The 15,157-nt window shown below is 49.9% G+C and overlaps 2 protein-coding genes across 2 annotated transcripts in view; one reads left to right on the top strand and one right to left on the bottom strand.

Annotated features, from left to right (window-relative positions):
* The window catches only part of TSPAN15 (tetraspanin 15), a 2,788-nt gene extending 2,151 nt beyond the window's left edge, over positions 1 to 637 (bottom strand). The window contains exon 1 of the mRNA XM_028481474.2: positions 601 to 637. Coding sequence (XP_028337275.1) covers positions 601 to 637 — 37 coding nt within the window. The remainder of the gene's footprint in view (positions 1 to 600) is intronic.
* A 351-nt stretch (positions 638 to 988) lies between these two features.
* LOC114484525 (hexokinase-1-like) lies at positions 989 to 13,646 on the top strand. Its single transcript, XM_028481346.1, has 5 exons — positions 989 to 1,108; positions 5,092 to 5,275; positions 7,159 to 7,314; positions 10,667 to 10,900; positions 12,761 to 13,646. The coding sequence occupies exons 1-5, from the start codon at positions 1,057 to 1,059 to the stop codon at positions 12,903 to 12,905; spliced, it is 771 nt and encodes a 256-aa protein (XP_028337147.1). The 5' UTR covers positions 989 to 1,056; the 3' UTR covers positions 12,906 to 13,646.
* Positions 13,647 to 15,157: the final 1,511 nt, after the last annotated feature.

Below are 15,157 nucleotides of genomic sequence, written 5' to 3'. Positions count from 1 at the left end.
TGTGGGTATGTTTCTGGTGGTCTTTGGCTGGAGGACATTGACTGACAAAATATAAAATGAAAAATTCTGAAGTTTTTATTTAACTCATTAATTAATGAGGGAATCTGTTAGGAGTTAAAAAAAAAAATGTCCGTTCAAGTGTCTCCAGTTCAGAAGAGCAGATTAATTAATATACACAGGCAGTCAGGGAGGCTGAAATGTATGGGTTGGAAGAGGGGTCGATTGTTCCTGGAAGAGGGTGCTAGAGGACAGCTAATATTTCATTGAAAAAAACCTGATGCCCTCTTTTTGCCCATTTCACAACTCTTAATCTCAGTGTTCTTCCAATGTACTTTCCATGCATATACCAACATACACACATTCAAAAAATGGGAGTCATACTATGTATACTATATTACAGCTGGCTTTTTTTACTTACTATGAAACAGGAGTCTTTCTTGTCGCTACATAGAGGCCAACCTCATTCACCTTCTTGGCTGTGCAGAATTCCAGAGTTTGCCCGAACCGGGCCTTACATGCCCCTTTTGATCTAGATTTGGGTTGTTTCTCCTTCTGGCTCACATAAGTCACGCAAATACCCTTGTATGTGCCTTTGTGTACCTGTATGCTTGTCTCCAAAGAACAGATTCTGAGACATAGATTTGGTACTTCCATTTTGCCCTCTGAAAGGCTATAATACTTTAACCTGCCAAGAGAAAGAGCTACTTGGCCATTGTCCCTTGTCTCTTCTCCATTCCTCAGTACCCACTGGGCTGTCTCTCTAGGACTCATTGCCATCTGTGAAATGTGTAGAATACTTCCTTTCTTCAGAGCTCAAGCTTCAGATACATCATTAATAGTAGATGTTTAGTGAAGAAGCATTTCATTACCTTTCACAGGCTGGTAAGGAAACTATTTCAGATGATGCACCAGCAGCTTTCTGACTGCATCAGAGTGACCCTGCAGAACTCAAGCCGGGCAGCGCTGTCCCTCCCCTAAAGCTAAACCTGCATCTCTTTCTTTCCAAAGGAATTTGACCTGGACGTGGTGGCTGTGGTCAATGACACGGTGGGCACCATGATGACCTGTGCTTATGAGGAGCCCACCTGTGAGGTTGGACTCATCGTAGGTGGGTGTCCTGGAAGGTCTTTTTCTGGGGCAGGGTAGGCTGGGTTTTCCTGTTTTGTGGGGCCCTGAGCCAACAGCTCAGCCCTCGGGTGTGAGACAGTATATCTGTCAGCACTGTCCCCTTAACCACCTCCAGAGTTTCATCATGGCCCGAGGCTGCAGGGCTCTCCAGGGGCTTCCCCTCCCAACACCCAGCCCACAAGGCTTCCAGTTGAATGTGAGCAGATTGTCAGGAACAGAGCTCTCCAGGAGTGCGGGGCCCCCAGGTGGCTCACACGCCCTTGGCGGACAGGGTGGGAGTGCTTGGAGCTGGCCTGGTCAGCAGGGCTTGTAGGGAGGGACCCGGGCAGGTGTTGCAGGGCCGGGGCCTGTGGCTGGGAAGAAAGCAGAGCCTCCTCCTCTCCTGACTGTGGAGAAGGGCCAGAGGGCAGTCTGGGTGCCATTTGGCCTTTAGCACCAATGGTCCCAGCTGCTGAAGTGGGAGGCATATTCCTGAGCCAAAATCTGGGTCTGCTCACCTGTGCACAGTAAAGCCAATCTACTGACACTGGGTTGTGGTGAAGGAAAAATGCAGCATTTTTATGTTTTGTTATGTTTTTGGTTTTTTGTGGGGGGGAGTGGGGATAGACAAAAAGTTAGATTAGCATAGGACCAAAAGGGCAGCGTTTATTGTGAGGCACCATACAAGGAGTCCAGGACAGCCAATGCTCAGAAAGCCTGAACTCCTCCATACAGCTCAGCACAGCCTTTTTAAAGGCCAGGTGAGGGAGGGGCGTCTCAGGGTCTGTGATCAGCTCATGCACAATTCTCTGATTGGTTGATGGTGAGGTAACAGGATGGTGTCACGGGGTTAACATTATCAATCCTTAGGCTCCAGCAGGCCTGGGGCTATGTTCTCAAGGTCATCAAGTAGCTAATATCTTCCATTTGGTGGGGGTTTTAGCATCAGTAAAACAACTTAGGGAATGTGCATCAGACACTGTTATCTAGGTACTTCAGAGAGGAGCTAAAGTAGACGATATGGGAGAGGGGTCTGTCCCGGGAAGGCCCCATAGGGTCCTGCTCGGTTACAGGCAGAGGGGTTATCTGGCTTTGCAGGCTGTTCCCTTATAATCCAAGCACAGTAGGGGTCTGGGCCTTAAGAGCACAAAATCCCAGAAGCATCTTGATTGAGGCTACAAGAAAAACATTTGCCTAACTGGTCCTGCTCCTAGTATCAGGGATGCTGGGAAAAGGCCCAGTTTCTTAGCTAACACCTGCAGAGCATCCCTGGACGGAGGGAGTCAGCAAGCAGCCTGCTGCGTGGACCTGGGAGATTGGGAGAAGGCCCCAGCAGGCTGCCTTCCTGGTGCCAGGAAGCCCTTTTCATTTGTTAAACCACTTTTGGCTCCTGTGGAAATTTTAAAAAGCTAGGGGGCAGCTCCAGGTAAATGTTGTTTGGGGCCTGGCTTTGGGGCTCTTAGTTTCTTCCTTTCTTTTGCAAAGCTTTCTTTCTCCACCCGGCCCCTCCCTTTCTTCTGCTTAAATGAGTTTAGGTGTGAAATGCAAAGCTAGAGTGACACAGCACTTTCTCTGCTTTGGGCCTGACCTCACCTTCCTGCCCAGAGGTCAGGCCCACAAATGCCGGGGGATGGAGGTGGGAGGTGGGGGTAGGGGGTTCTCCCGCTGCCTTCAAAGTCACTCTTTCCCTCTGTCATCAGTTGATCTCTGCTCAGAACGCCCATGAGCAAGTAGTATAATTTACATGTTTTGGCTTTCTTTGCACCCCTTCCATTTCTGGGGCTCCTCTTCTCTCAGTTTTACACTTTGGGTGAAAGGGAGCCGAGAAAACAAAAATAATGCAGTTATGTTACCCGAAAACTGGGTTGGCTTCTTGGTGGGTGTCGAGCCAAAAGACAACCAAACCAAAGACCAGAAGGAAGGATTTATTACTTGCAGCCAGTAAAGAGAACACCGGGTATCTTTCCCAAAGTGGTGTCTCCTTGAACAGAAAAATTGGGGAAGTTTTAAGCTAAGTGTACGTGCATATTCATGAAGGGCCTTGGGCAGAGGAGAATTCAGTATAGAATTGGGGCAAAGGTTGACAGAGTCCAGGCTTCAGTTGATTTAAGTCATGAGGGTCAGAAAAGGTCAACATCACCATCCCTAGGTTACACTTGATCTGGTGGTTGAGTGCCCAGCGGGGGTTTAAATTCTGCAAAACTGCTCAGGAAAGTGCTTCAGGCTAATCTTTTTTTTTTTGCGGTACGCTGGCCTCTCACTGTTGCGGACGCGCAGGCCCAGCGGCCATGGCTCACGGGCCCAGCCGCTGTGCGGCATGTGGGATCCTCCCGGACCGGGGCACGAACCCGTGTCCCCTGCATCGTGTCCCGGACTCTCAACCACTGCGCCACCAGGGAAGCCCCAGGCTAATCTTTACCACTGAAACAGAACTAGGAGTCTTTACAACTGATTTATTATCTTTGCTATTGTTACTTCTCATGCCTGATAACAGTTTGTCCTTTTGTTCCCTTAAAATCATTATTACTGAGACCTGTTCAAGATCAAGCATTGTGGCCAAGCTTAGATCACAAAATGGCTTAGGCCAAAATGGCTCCTCTTATACCAAGAGAGTCATGCCTGTTTGTCTTTTTCTGGGGACTCCCTACCCTATCTGCTTACAGTTACACAGTCAGAAGCATCTGTGAATTCTACTTAAGTTTCTTTAAAGGGCATAAAACAGCCAGAGCCCACTTGTCTAGCTGGTAGAGGTGTCCTTGTGTCCCTTAAGGATGTTGAAAATCCATCGACCTCTGTCTCCCATCCAGGGTGGGTCCACGGTGCTCGAGGGAGGGCCTTGCGGCTGCAAGTGCGATCCCTGGCCAGCAGCATCAGAATCACCCGCGAGCATGTTAGAAATGCAGGGTTTTAGGCCTCACCGCAGACCTCCTGAATCAGAAAATCCATCTTAACAGCTCCTCAGGGGATTCAGGTGTATGTTAAAATATCTGTGTGAGGGACTCCTTGGTTAGTTGATTGGTTTTTAAATTTCCCATCCATTCACTGAGACGAGGCCAGTGACCACAAGTTTGGATGTCTGGCGATTAAATCTGCTGTGAAAGTTTTACAGCGCTTCCTCTCAGCATCTGTACCTAACTACTTCTAGTCGAGAACAGCAAACAGTTTGTGGTCCAGCCCTCGTCCTTGGGGGGCCACAGTCTGACTAGCCCTGCCCTGGGGAGGTCAGGGATGGAGATCAGAGTCTCCTGATCCCCTGGAAGCCATTTGTCTGATTGTGTGTATACAGTGTAGGGGTGCACTTAGGGAAACATCCCTTTTCTCAGGGGAATCATCAGAATTTCAAAGAGATCTGTGATACCAAAACGGTGAGGAACCATTGCTTGAGATGCTCAGGACACTGTCCTTCCCTGAACTAACTGTGGACCTCATTCTGGAACACACAGGAGAGTTTATTCAGGCAGAGTCCATGGCCAAGTTTGATAAGAAAAGATAAGTGGACATGCATGGTGGGATAGTAGACAACCCTTCCATGTAATATTTTATATGTATGTGTGTATATACATATAAATACAGTATATGTGTGTGTATGTATATGTGGAGAGAGAAGGAAAGAGAAATAGAGAAATATCCTTCCAGTCTGAGTGCTGCCTGAACTTCCACCATTGAAAATACATCCCTTTGTTGTAAGACCATCTTGTATGAAAATAAACATAGCCCTGTGTGGACAGGTAAACACACAAGGCTCTCGGTGTTGATGTCTTAGTATAAAGTAAGTTAATCAAATGCTCTGGGCAGTTTTAACTCTGATTTTGCCTTTATATTTTGAGATTTTCCTGAAAGACATTGGGAAAGTGAAGCTATTACTTTGTTCATCTCAAAAGTGTGCCCCTCTCTGTGGAGCCCCAGGCCCCAAGTCTAGCTGCAATCCCCCCTCGCCACTAAGCACGGTGGTGTGGCCATTCATTCTCCCCTCGTGTATTTCAGGGACGGGCAGCAATGCCTGCTACATGGAAGAAATGAAAAACGTTGAGACGCTAGAAGGAAACGAGGGCCGAATGTGTATCAACATGGAGTGGGGTGCCTTTGGGGACAGCGGGTGTCTGGATGATATCAGAACGATCTATGACAAACTGGTGGATGAATATTCTCTAAACGCCGGGAAGCAAAGGTAATCCCACCTGGTGGAGGAGACGGGACGGGAGGGCATTCTGCCTGTTACAACGGAAGAAGTTTCTAGGAGTGGGGTTTGCACAAAGCCTGGAGACTGTGGTCCCTCAGGTTCACTCCTGACCTTGGCTTTTGGCCCGAGGAGAGCAGAGAACTTAGGGGTGGAGGGTGGTGGCAGCACATGGTACAAGATGGCCCAGGGTTGATGTTCTGTGCAGGTGTCTCTGGGGACAGGGTAGCAGTGGCCACACCACTGCTCTCAGTGACCGTGCTTATCCTGCAACATTCTGGCCTTCTCATTGCTCTATGTTTCTTCCCCATCAGACTAATAGAAATCTGTTGGTCAGCAGGTTTTTGCCTTGTTTAGTAGGACACATTTGCCCTGCAGTTGTTAAAGGGCAAGGGAAATTAGGATATCGCCAGTGGGAGTGGGGGGCTCCCCGTCACGGGTGAGGCAGAGGCCCGCCACCGCCAATTCCTCTTTTTCCCACGGCAGACCTCCTGCACCGCCTAGTGGCTATTTGGATCTTTGCAGCTCGGGTGTCAGGGACCCTCCCCAAGATGGCAGTGTCCACCGTTCCCAGCATAGAGACAAATGACCCCTTGTCTCAAGCTCCCAGGGATCAGGCCATCGTCTGCCATAGCTAGGACGAGGTGGTCTAAGCCGTGCCCCCAGGGACAGAATGAAGAGCTGGGGGTAATACCTCCCAAACATAAGTGATTCTCCAGCTAACCTCAAGATTTTTGTCTTTTCCAAATACCACACCTATGCTTAATGTTTTCCTTTAAATCAGCTTGTATTCTTACATTTAATGAGGGAGGAAAACGAATATTACCATAAAATGGATATAGTGAAGAACAGTGTTATTTCAGTCCTAGCTACTGTGCCTACCAACAGCTCTACAGGAAGACCCCCCTTTGTTATAAGGGAGATCAGTAGGGGTTGGAAGGGGTTAGAGCCATATCAGCATCAAACTTATCAACACCAAGGAGATGTCTCCTTGATGGAATGAAAAGGACTAGATGGGAATTGATGATAGTACTGCTATTTCGTGTTTTTCCTGTGGACCACCCGAAGTCTCCTGGAGTATCCAGATTCCAGTAGAGTCGTGCCAGCTTGGGGACACTGGGATGGGGTGTGTGCATGGAAGCATTTAAAGCCCATGTCATTTCTTGAGGCTCCTGAGCATGGAGAGGACAGGAATTAAAAGCCCCCAAGAACAGGTGACCATCAGGGGTGTGGTGGCCGCCTGGGTCCTCCAGCCTGTGTGGCTTTATCACTCTGTGGGTACTTGACCAGCACTCTGGGTTTTGGCAAAACCTTCCAAAAATCTGGTGGGAACTTGCCCTGTGTTGTCTTGTTCCTTTAAGCCGTTTGCTGGTTCTACGGGTATTGATTGAGCACCTGACTGAGAGCAGCGCTGAGCTGTGCTGGGCCCTGGGACTCAAAGCTGAGCAAGACACACATTCTCTGTCCCCTCGAGGCTTTCGCTGCAGGGCTGCCAAGGGGCGGAGGACCTGTGTGTGCTGTGAAGAAGGGAGGGTGCGTGGGAGCTGAAATAGGCAGGGGGAGGCCAGACCTCTTGGAGCAGTGCTGGGCAAATTGAGAGCTGAGAGCTGGAGTGGGGTTTCGCCAGGCAAAGGCAGGGAGTCAGGTGAGGAAGCGGATGGTCCAGCAGTGAGACAGAGAGCTGGTACTTTCGCGTCTGATCCTGGGAGGGTTGGGGATTCCTCAGTCCTTCCTGGTCTCACGCTCTGCCTCTGCCGGGGAGCCCAGGGCTGGGTGCGCGGGTTGGCGATGCCGATGAGGCACAGTAAGGCGCCCGGGGTTACTGTGAGACCGCAGGCTTCATACAGACACCCAGTCCCCTCCTCTCGTTTCAGGTATGAGAAGATGATCAGCGGTATGTACCTGGGTGAAATCGTCCGCAACATCTTGATTGACTTCACCAAGAGGGGATTCCTCTTCCGAGGGCAGATCTCTGAGCCGCTGAAGACTCGGGGCATCTTTCAGACCAAGTATCTCTCTCAGATCGAGAGGTGAGTGGGCAGGGCCTTCCCTATTAGAGGTGGTCCTGGCCAGGGGGCTGTGATGGGGGCAGTAGGCAACATAGGGGACATTTTGGCCATTTGTGAGGGTTTTCTTCTTCCTCTGGAGTAGTAGGCCCTGAGCAGTTGCATTTTGAATTTCCATAATTTTACTATAAATCGTTTCCTTTTATTCATCCTGTATGTTAGGGCATTATATTGATTTGTTTGAAATAATCCTGTGTGTAAGTAGATTACATTTCAGGACAGGAAAGGTGCATCACAGATATTTGTATTGAAGGACCATTGAGTCCAAAAGAGGCAAGCACCCCTGGTCTGGCCTCACCCTCTTTTCCTCTGAAAGGCAGCCTAGGATGCATAGCTCACCGCCCACCGTGCCCCACAGCAAGCTGCTTCTGTCTTCCTCCTGTTTTTCTCATGTAGAGTGAACATTTCATCTGTGCCTTTGCCATCTTCCACAGTGAGCTGTGAGAAGAGGTGGAAAAGTGGTCAGCAAAAGAGCTTGTGCAAAAGCCACCTTCATTTTAGAATGGTCATGATAGCAACACTGACATTGGCTCGGCTTGGGTCTGCTCCTTGCTTTCGCCCGGGCCTGGGTCTGTAACCTTCAGGTAAAACTCACTGCCCACCAGAACCCACACGGTGAAGTGCTAGCTGCAGACAGCGGCCCTGCGGCACTGACCCTGGAGGACTTGGGCACGTGGAGTGATGGCATTTCACAGCTGCAGGTGCGTAGGGGGGCGGACCATGATAGGGAACCAAGTTCCCCACTGCTTTCTCTCCTCATTCTAAGTTCACCCAAGGGCCAAGTGTGGAAAATAGGAGCCAGAGAAGAATGAGAAGAAGATATCAGTGAATAGTTCTTGTTAACATTTTTTTATTGTGGTAGATATACATAACATTAAATTTACCATTGTTACCATTTTGGAAGTGGAGAGTTCAGTGGCATTAAGTACATTCACATTGTTGTTCAGCCATCGCCACCATCCATCTCCAGAACTTTTTCATCATCCCGAACTGAAATTTTGTACCCCTTAAACACTAACTCCCCATTTCCCCCCTCCCCCCAGCCCCTGGCAACCACCCTTCTACCTTCTGTGTCTATGAATTTGACTCCTCTAGTGACTTCATGTAAGTGAAATCATACAGCATTTGTCCTTTCACATCTGGCTTATTGCACTTAGCATAATGTCTTCAAGGTGCATCCATGTTGTAGCTTGTGTCAGAATTTCCTTGCTTTTTAAGGCTGAATAATTCCTTGTATGTATACACTACATTTTGTTTATCCATTCATCCATCCATGGACACTTGGGTTGCTTCCACCTTTTGTCTGTTGTGAATAATACTGTTATGAACATGAGTATACAAATACACGATCGAGTCCCTGCTTTCAGTTCTTTTGGATGTATACCTAAAAGTGGAATTGCTGAATCACATAATTATTTTACTTATTTATTTATTTGGAGGAACTGCCATACTGTTTTCCACAGTGGCTGTACCATTTTAACATCCCACCAGCAGTATATACAAGGGCTTCAACTTCTCCACATCTTTGCCAACACTTATTCTTTTCTGTTTTTGTTTTTCTTTTAATAATAGCTATCCTGATGGGTGTGAAGTGCTGGGGAAGGTCCTTTCAAGTGTAATAGCAAAGGGAGAGATCATAAAGAAAAAATTGCCAAATTTAGCTGCATAGTTCTATAAGTTAAAAACAAAATCAGTCATCAAGCTTAAAAGACAAACAGAAAACTAAGGAAAACATTTGCATTATATATGCAAGATGCAGAGCATGGCATGGTGGGCAAGAGCTTTGGTGGGTCTGGTCTTGAGACCTGCTCTACCCCATTGGCTGTGAGCTTTGGGTGAGTTACTCGATCTCTCCGAGCCTCAATTTCCGCATCTTTAAAATGGGAATAATCATACATGGATCAGTTGGCTGTTAGGAGAAGGAATGAGGTGATGTATGTAAAGCACGTGTCACATAGTAAGTCCTCAAAAAAGGCTGACTGCTCTTACCACTGCTGTTGCGTTCATCATCAGTCATTGTCAACTCTTTCAGTTTAATGAGGAGACAAATATCTCAGGAGAACAAGTGTTTTGGTATAAGGTAGTTCATATGGCCAGTAAACAAAAACAAAAACAGTAATCCTCACTAATAGAGAGGAGCACAGATTAAACCAGTGTGATGCAATTCTTACCAAATTGTCCAGTGTTTTTAATTTTTTTAAAAAATGTATTTATTTTTGGCTGTGTTGGGTCTTCGTTGCTGTGCGCGGGCTTACTCTAGTTGAGGTGGGCGGGGGCTACACTTCGTTGTGGTGCGTGGGCTTCTCGTTGCAGTGGCTTCTCTTGTTGCGGAGCATGGGCTCTAGGTGTGTGGGCTTCAGTAGTTGTGGCACGTGGGCTCAGTAGTGGCTCGCGGGCTCTAGAGCGCAGGCTTAGAAGTTGTGGTGCATGGGCTTAGTTGCTCTGCGTCATCTTCCCTGACTAGGGCTCGAACCCATGTCGCCTGCATTGGTGGGCAGATTCTTAACCACTGCGCCACCAGGAAAGCCCCTTTCAACTGCGGACAAGGAAGGCCAAACACTCTGTTAGAGACAGTAAATTGATACAACTTTCAGAAAGGCACTTGGCAATATGTATCACAAACCCTTTGACCGAGAAATGTATCCTAAGGCAAAAATCTGACTTGCACCAATAGGAACATCATCAGAGTGTTACTTTATATTAGCAGAAAATTGCAAACAACTTAAATTTCTCTAAACTGGCTAAATAAATTATGGTCATCCCCAGAATAGACTACTATGGCAGCTTTTACCAATCTTGGTCTCAGATAAGGAGGTGGGAACTTGCTCAGATGTATGAAGCATGAAAAAAAGCAAGAAAGAAAACCATATATAAAGGACAAGCCTGCAACATTGTTAATCAACTACACTGCAATATAAAACAAAAATTTAAAAATAAATAAATAAAGAACAAGCCTATTCACATATCAGAACAAAGACATTGTTTAATGATATCCAAGAAAGATAGATTGGAAGGAAATATATTTAAACGTTAATAGTATTTTCCCCAGTGTTGGGACTGTAGATAGTTTTAATTTTCCAATTTTTATTTTTTTAGATTTGCTAGTTTTGCTACAACTTAACATGTAATACTTTGGTGATCATTAAAAAAAAAAATAGACAAATAAATGTTATTTTGAGGGGGAGAGAAAAAACCCCATGACCCTTTTCATGGATAAGTGCAGTGATTTGGGGCCGGCTCCTTTGGAGTCGGCGGCTTCTGTGCTGCTCTCATGGGTCCTGCTTCATCCAGCCTCCTGGCTTTTGTCCCCCCACAGCGACCGGTTAGCGCTGCTGCAGGTCCGGGCCATTCTCCAGCAGCTTGGCCTGAATAGCACGTGCGACGACAGCATCCTCGTGAAGACCGTGTGTGGGGTAGTGTCCAAGAGGGCCGCACAGCTGTGTGGCGCGGGCATGGCTGCAGTGGTGGAGAAGATCCGCGAGAACAGGGGGCTGGACCACCTCAACGTGACTGTGGGCGTGGACGGGACTCTCTACAAGCTTCATCCGCAGTGAGCGGGGCTTCCGGTGGGGATGGGCGGAGCTTCCTGGGCAGGCAAGGCCCCTTTATGGCTATGGGACATCAGGATGTGATTCCCACCGGGAAGATTCCTCGCCAGGACACAGCCAACCTGCAGGCTGTGCGGTCAGGGTGGGGCTTGCCTGGGACGAGGAGATGAGCTGCTCTGAAGTTTACCTGGGATGCCTGGGGAGGTGGAGAAGCGGCTTCACTTGGCCAGCTCACACCTGTGGCCTGGCATTTCCTGCTTTCCCCTCCTCCCGGGCCTCTCTTATCCAGGTGGGGAGCAGGAAAGGAGGTAAGGGTGGGTGTGGACTTACCCATCAGCCTGGCCCGGAGGCTGTGTTTGGCAAGCGGGAAGAGGAGGGAAGGAAAGGGGAAGAGGGCCCACTGTCTTGTCCACCTGCTAAATCAGTTTGTCAAGAGCCTTGGAAGGCAGGAACGGTTTTGGCCCTGGGCTTTGTAGCAGGGAGGCTGGTGGGATGTGACCTCCCTGACATTTTGGTCAGGTGTCCAGCACCCCATGCTGGAGGAGGAGAAATGAGCCCATCTACTCTTTGATCTACCACACATCCCAAAGCTTGGCTCTTATGAATAGAGTGACCATATTATTGTCGAAACGGAGGTACTTTTGCCAGTCAAGAGAGTGTAACTAGTAATCACACTGGGGCTGTCCCCAGTAAACTGGGCCGTTCACTCCACTTAAAAGCAACCTCACCGGGCTTCCCTGGTGGCGTAGTGGTTGAGAGTCCGCCTGCCGATGCAGGGGACACAGGTTTGTGCCCTGGTCCGGGAAGATCCCACATGCCGCGGAGCGGCGGGGCCCGTGAGCCATGGCCGCTGAGCCTGCGCATCCGGAGCCTGTGCTCCGCAACGGGAGAGGCCACAACAGTGAGAGACCCGCGTACCACAAAAAAAATAATAATAATAAAGCAACCTCACCCAACTCAGTGTAGGCATTGCCTGCCTACGTCATGGCCGTGGCTTGGGATGAAAGCATCTGTTCGGCTCCACCCCGACCTCTGTCTCTCCACCTTCATAGCTGTCCTCGTTGTCACTGTGGTTTAGAGCTAGGCTTTGGAGCCGCACATGGACATGCTTGGTTTTAATCTTGGTACCATCATTTAGGAGCTGTGCTCAGTGGCTTCATCTCTGCCAAGTCTCCTCCTCTTCATGGGAAAATGACCACCGGCGGGCCGGACATTACATATATAAAGTGTGGGACACCTAGTAGGTACTCAGCAAAGGGCAGTCAGTATTACCTCTAGAAGCCCCACTGCCCTGAGCATCCGCAGCCTGGCGCTATCTCATTTTCAGCACAAAATGCAAGACCCTAGACTCACCTCTCATTTAGACATTATAGTTCACGGGGGTGGGGGGGCTCCCTCTCTTAGCTTCAGGTGCTGGGCTGGGGTCTCAGAGGGCTGCAGCTGGGGGGTGGATGATGTTTGTTTCCATGCAGCCTGCTGAGCTGACCGAGTGCCGGACCAGCTTGGCCCGCCTCAGTGGTCCACACCCAGGTCCCAGCGCCCCTTCTTGGCTTTCGGTCCCCTCGGAGCCTCAAGCTTTGAGGATGGGAGCCGTCTGGGTGTGTTACTCATGCCATAGCCCTCAGAAGGTGTACAGGGCAGCTTGTTTTGGATTCTCCGTTGTGCCTCCCTGCTGCAAATTGTAACAGGACTGGCTGTAAACCCACTTTCTCCCAGCCATTCTCAATAAGCCGCAGCTGCTTCCAAGCAGCCCCTCCCATCTCGCTTCCCTCCTTATTGTTAGGGTGCTTCAGCGTCTTCAGGTGGGTCCGGCGTCTCCTCATATTCCTCTACCTACCCTTCTCTATTTTTGTCCTTTTTAGCTTCTCCAGAATCATGCACCAAACCGTGAAGGAACTGTCACCAAAGTGTAACGTGTCCTTCCTCTTATCCGAAGACGGTAGCGGCAAGGGAGCCGCCCTCATCACGGCAGTGGGCGTTCGGCTCCGGCAAGAAACGAGCAGCTAAGAGTCCTGGACCCCCAGCCTGCCGCCCTTCCAGCACTTCTCTCTTCAAGCAGCGACCCCCTGTTCTGCCCAGCGAGCTGTGCTGGGAGACGCCAGCGCCAGAGCCCGCCAGCACCACCGCGGGGAGGAAAACAGAAGCCAACTAATGGCGCGTAACGTAGGGTACAAAATAGAGTGTGTGCTGTTGGTAATCTCCCTGACCTCCAGATCCCTCCTCACCTGCCCTGCCACTTTGCATGATTTGACTTCAACCTGGTCGTACGTTCCCCACATGTGAAGTTTAGTGGCGTCCGTTCTAACTTATGCATTCGTCCAACAGTTATTTATTGGCCCAAAATGAAAAGTCACACCATCTGACAGGCCTTATGGGCCTCCGCAGCCCGTCCTTGGGGATGTGTCCCCCGTGTGCAATGTATTTTCACCAGCAGACACTGCCGGGACTCCTCCTCCCACGGGTGCATCAGCCGCCGCTTCCTCCCGGCCCCGCACCCATTGCTGTCTGGTGTCCCGTCAGGGCGTGTCAATGCCACTGAACTGTGTGTCCGTGGAACTGGTCATAGCCACATTGTGACAGTCTTGCATTCTGTCTGTCTTGGGGAGGGGAGGTGGGCAGTCCTGCGGGAAAGTATCTTGTCTCCGTTTGGGTAAAACGAACCAATCAAGAAACAGTATGCTCATTGGAATTTCCCATCGCTTTTGTGAGCCATGTTGTATGACCTAGTAAACTTTGTACCAATTCAAAGACCTGAGTGATGCTTAATGGCTGGGGAGTGGGGAGGACATCGGGAGATGTGGCAGAAACCAAACCCTGGGGGGTTTTGTGGCCTTCTGGGTCAGGGCAGAGTTTGAAATGAAGGCTGTGTTCTTCCGCGTGCAGCCTTCTTTTGGCTTGAGGACTTCTGTACTCTCCCTGCAGAGGGTCAAGAAGTAGGCTCTCCCCTTCTTCTAGCACCTGCCCTTCCAGTTCCCTGCTCCAGCCCCGGGGGCCTACCCCAGGGAGGGACTCCTGCAGCCCCCACCTCGACACCTCTCAGAAGGTAAAGGGATGGAAGGCCTCCGTCTTCCAATAGCCTGGCTTCCTCACTTGTAGCTGGAACAAAGCAAAAATCAGCTTGGCTTGCGGGGGCTGTTGGAAGCCCCGTGAGAGGACAGGGCAACACTGGCCCTCCCTCCTGCTGTGCTAGAGCAGGTCCTGCCCTCATCACCCTCTCTGCCAACTCCAGGACGATGGATGAAGAGATCCCCTGCCCTGAGCAGGGGAAGCCTTGCAGCAGCCCAGGGTAGCAGGGTTGCTGTCCTCTCCCCAACCCCCATCATAAACGAGCCCCTTCTGTGGGCCTTTGTCTGACCCTTTCATCCTGCCCCACTGCAGTCTTGAGGGTGCTGTTCCACTCTGTGGCTGCCGTTTGGGGTTCTCCCCCAGCCTGTCTGTGGACCCCACATCAGTCCACATTCTGGTACCCTGTGATTGAGGTGCGATGTGAGTCTCCCAGGCCATGACCACACCTCTGGTGACTTTTCCCAGGACTGACTGCATGCTCCCTTGGTTTGGTGAGACCAGAGTCCCTTTAGTTGTCACTGCCGGTGCCTATGACACAGTGATCTTGTGGAGAACACAGATAACATTGCACTCTAGGTGTGCATTTACAGTGTTACGTGATTCTTCTGGAGGGGCCGTGAGGTGGGAAGGGTGAGTCAGCAAGCAGGGTGAGGTGTGGACTGGGCTGGGCCTGGAGCTTTCTGGGAGACGGGACAGTGGGTGTTCTCTGCCCGCCACCACCTTGAGCAGAAGTAAGGGTGAGGGCTGTGTTGCTGACTTGCGGAATTCAGGTCAAACGGCTGCCCTGGTAGTAATAAAAGTCACAGCTGCTGTTTATGAAGCACTTAACCTGTGTTGGGACTGCCAGTTTATAGGCATCACTCCCATCATCCTCACAGCGTCCCTGTGAGGTAGTTTTGCCATTGAAAGAGAAAGGAGCTGAAGGTCATTGTGACTTGTCTGAGGCCAGCCAGCTGAGGCTTGCTTATTTATTTATTTACTTACTTATTTACATTTATTTATTTATGGCTGTGTTGGGTCTTCGTTTCTGTGCGAGGGCTTTCTCTAGTTGCGGCAAGCGGGGGCCACTCTTCATCGCGGTGCGCGGGCCTCTCACTATCGCGGCCTCTCTTGTTGCGGAGCACAGGCTCCAGACGCGCAGGCTCAGTAGTTGTGGCTCACGGGCCCAGTTGCTCCGCGGCATGTGGGATCTT

This window comes from Physeter macrocephalus, chromosome 20 (assembly GCF_002837175.3).
Source record: "Physeter macrocephalus isolate SW-GA chromosome 20, ASM283717v5, whole genome shotgun sequence".
NCBI classification, from domain to species: domain Eukaryota; kingdom Metazoa; phylum Chordata; class Mammalia; order Artiodactyla; family Physeteridae; genus Physeter; species Physeter macrocephalus.
Note: the sequence above shows the minus strand (reverse complement) of the source record. Positions and strands in the feature narration are given on the sequence as shown.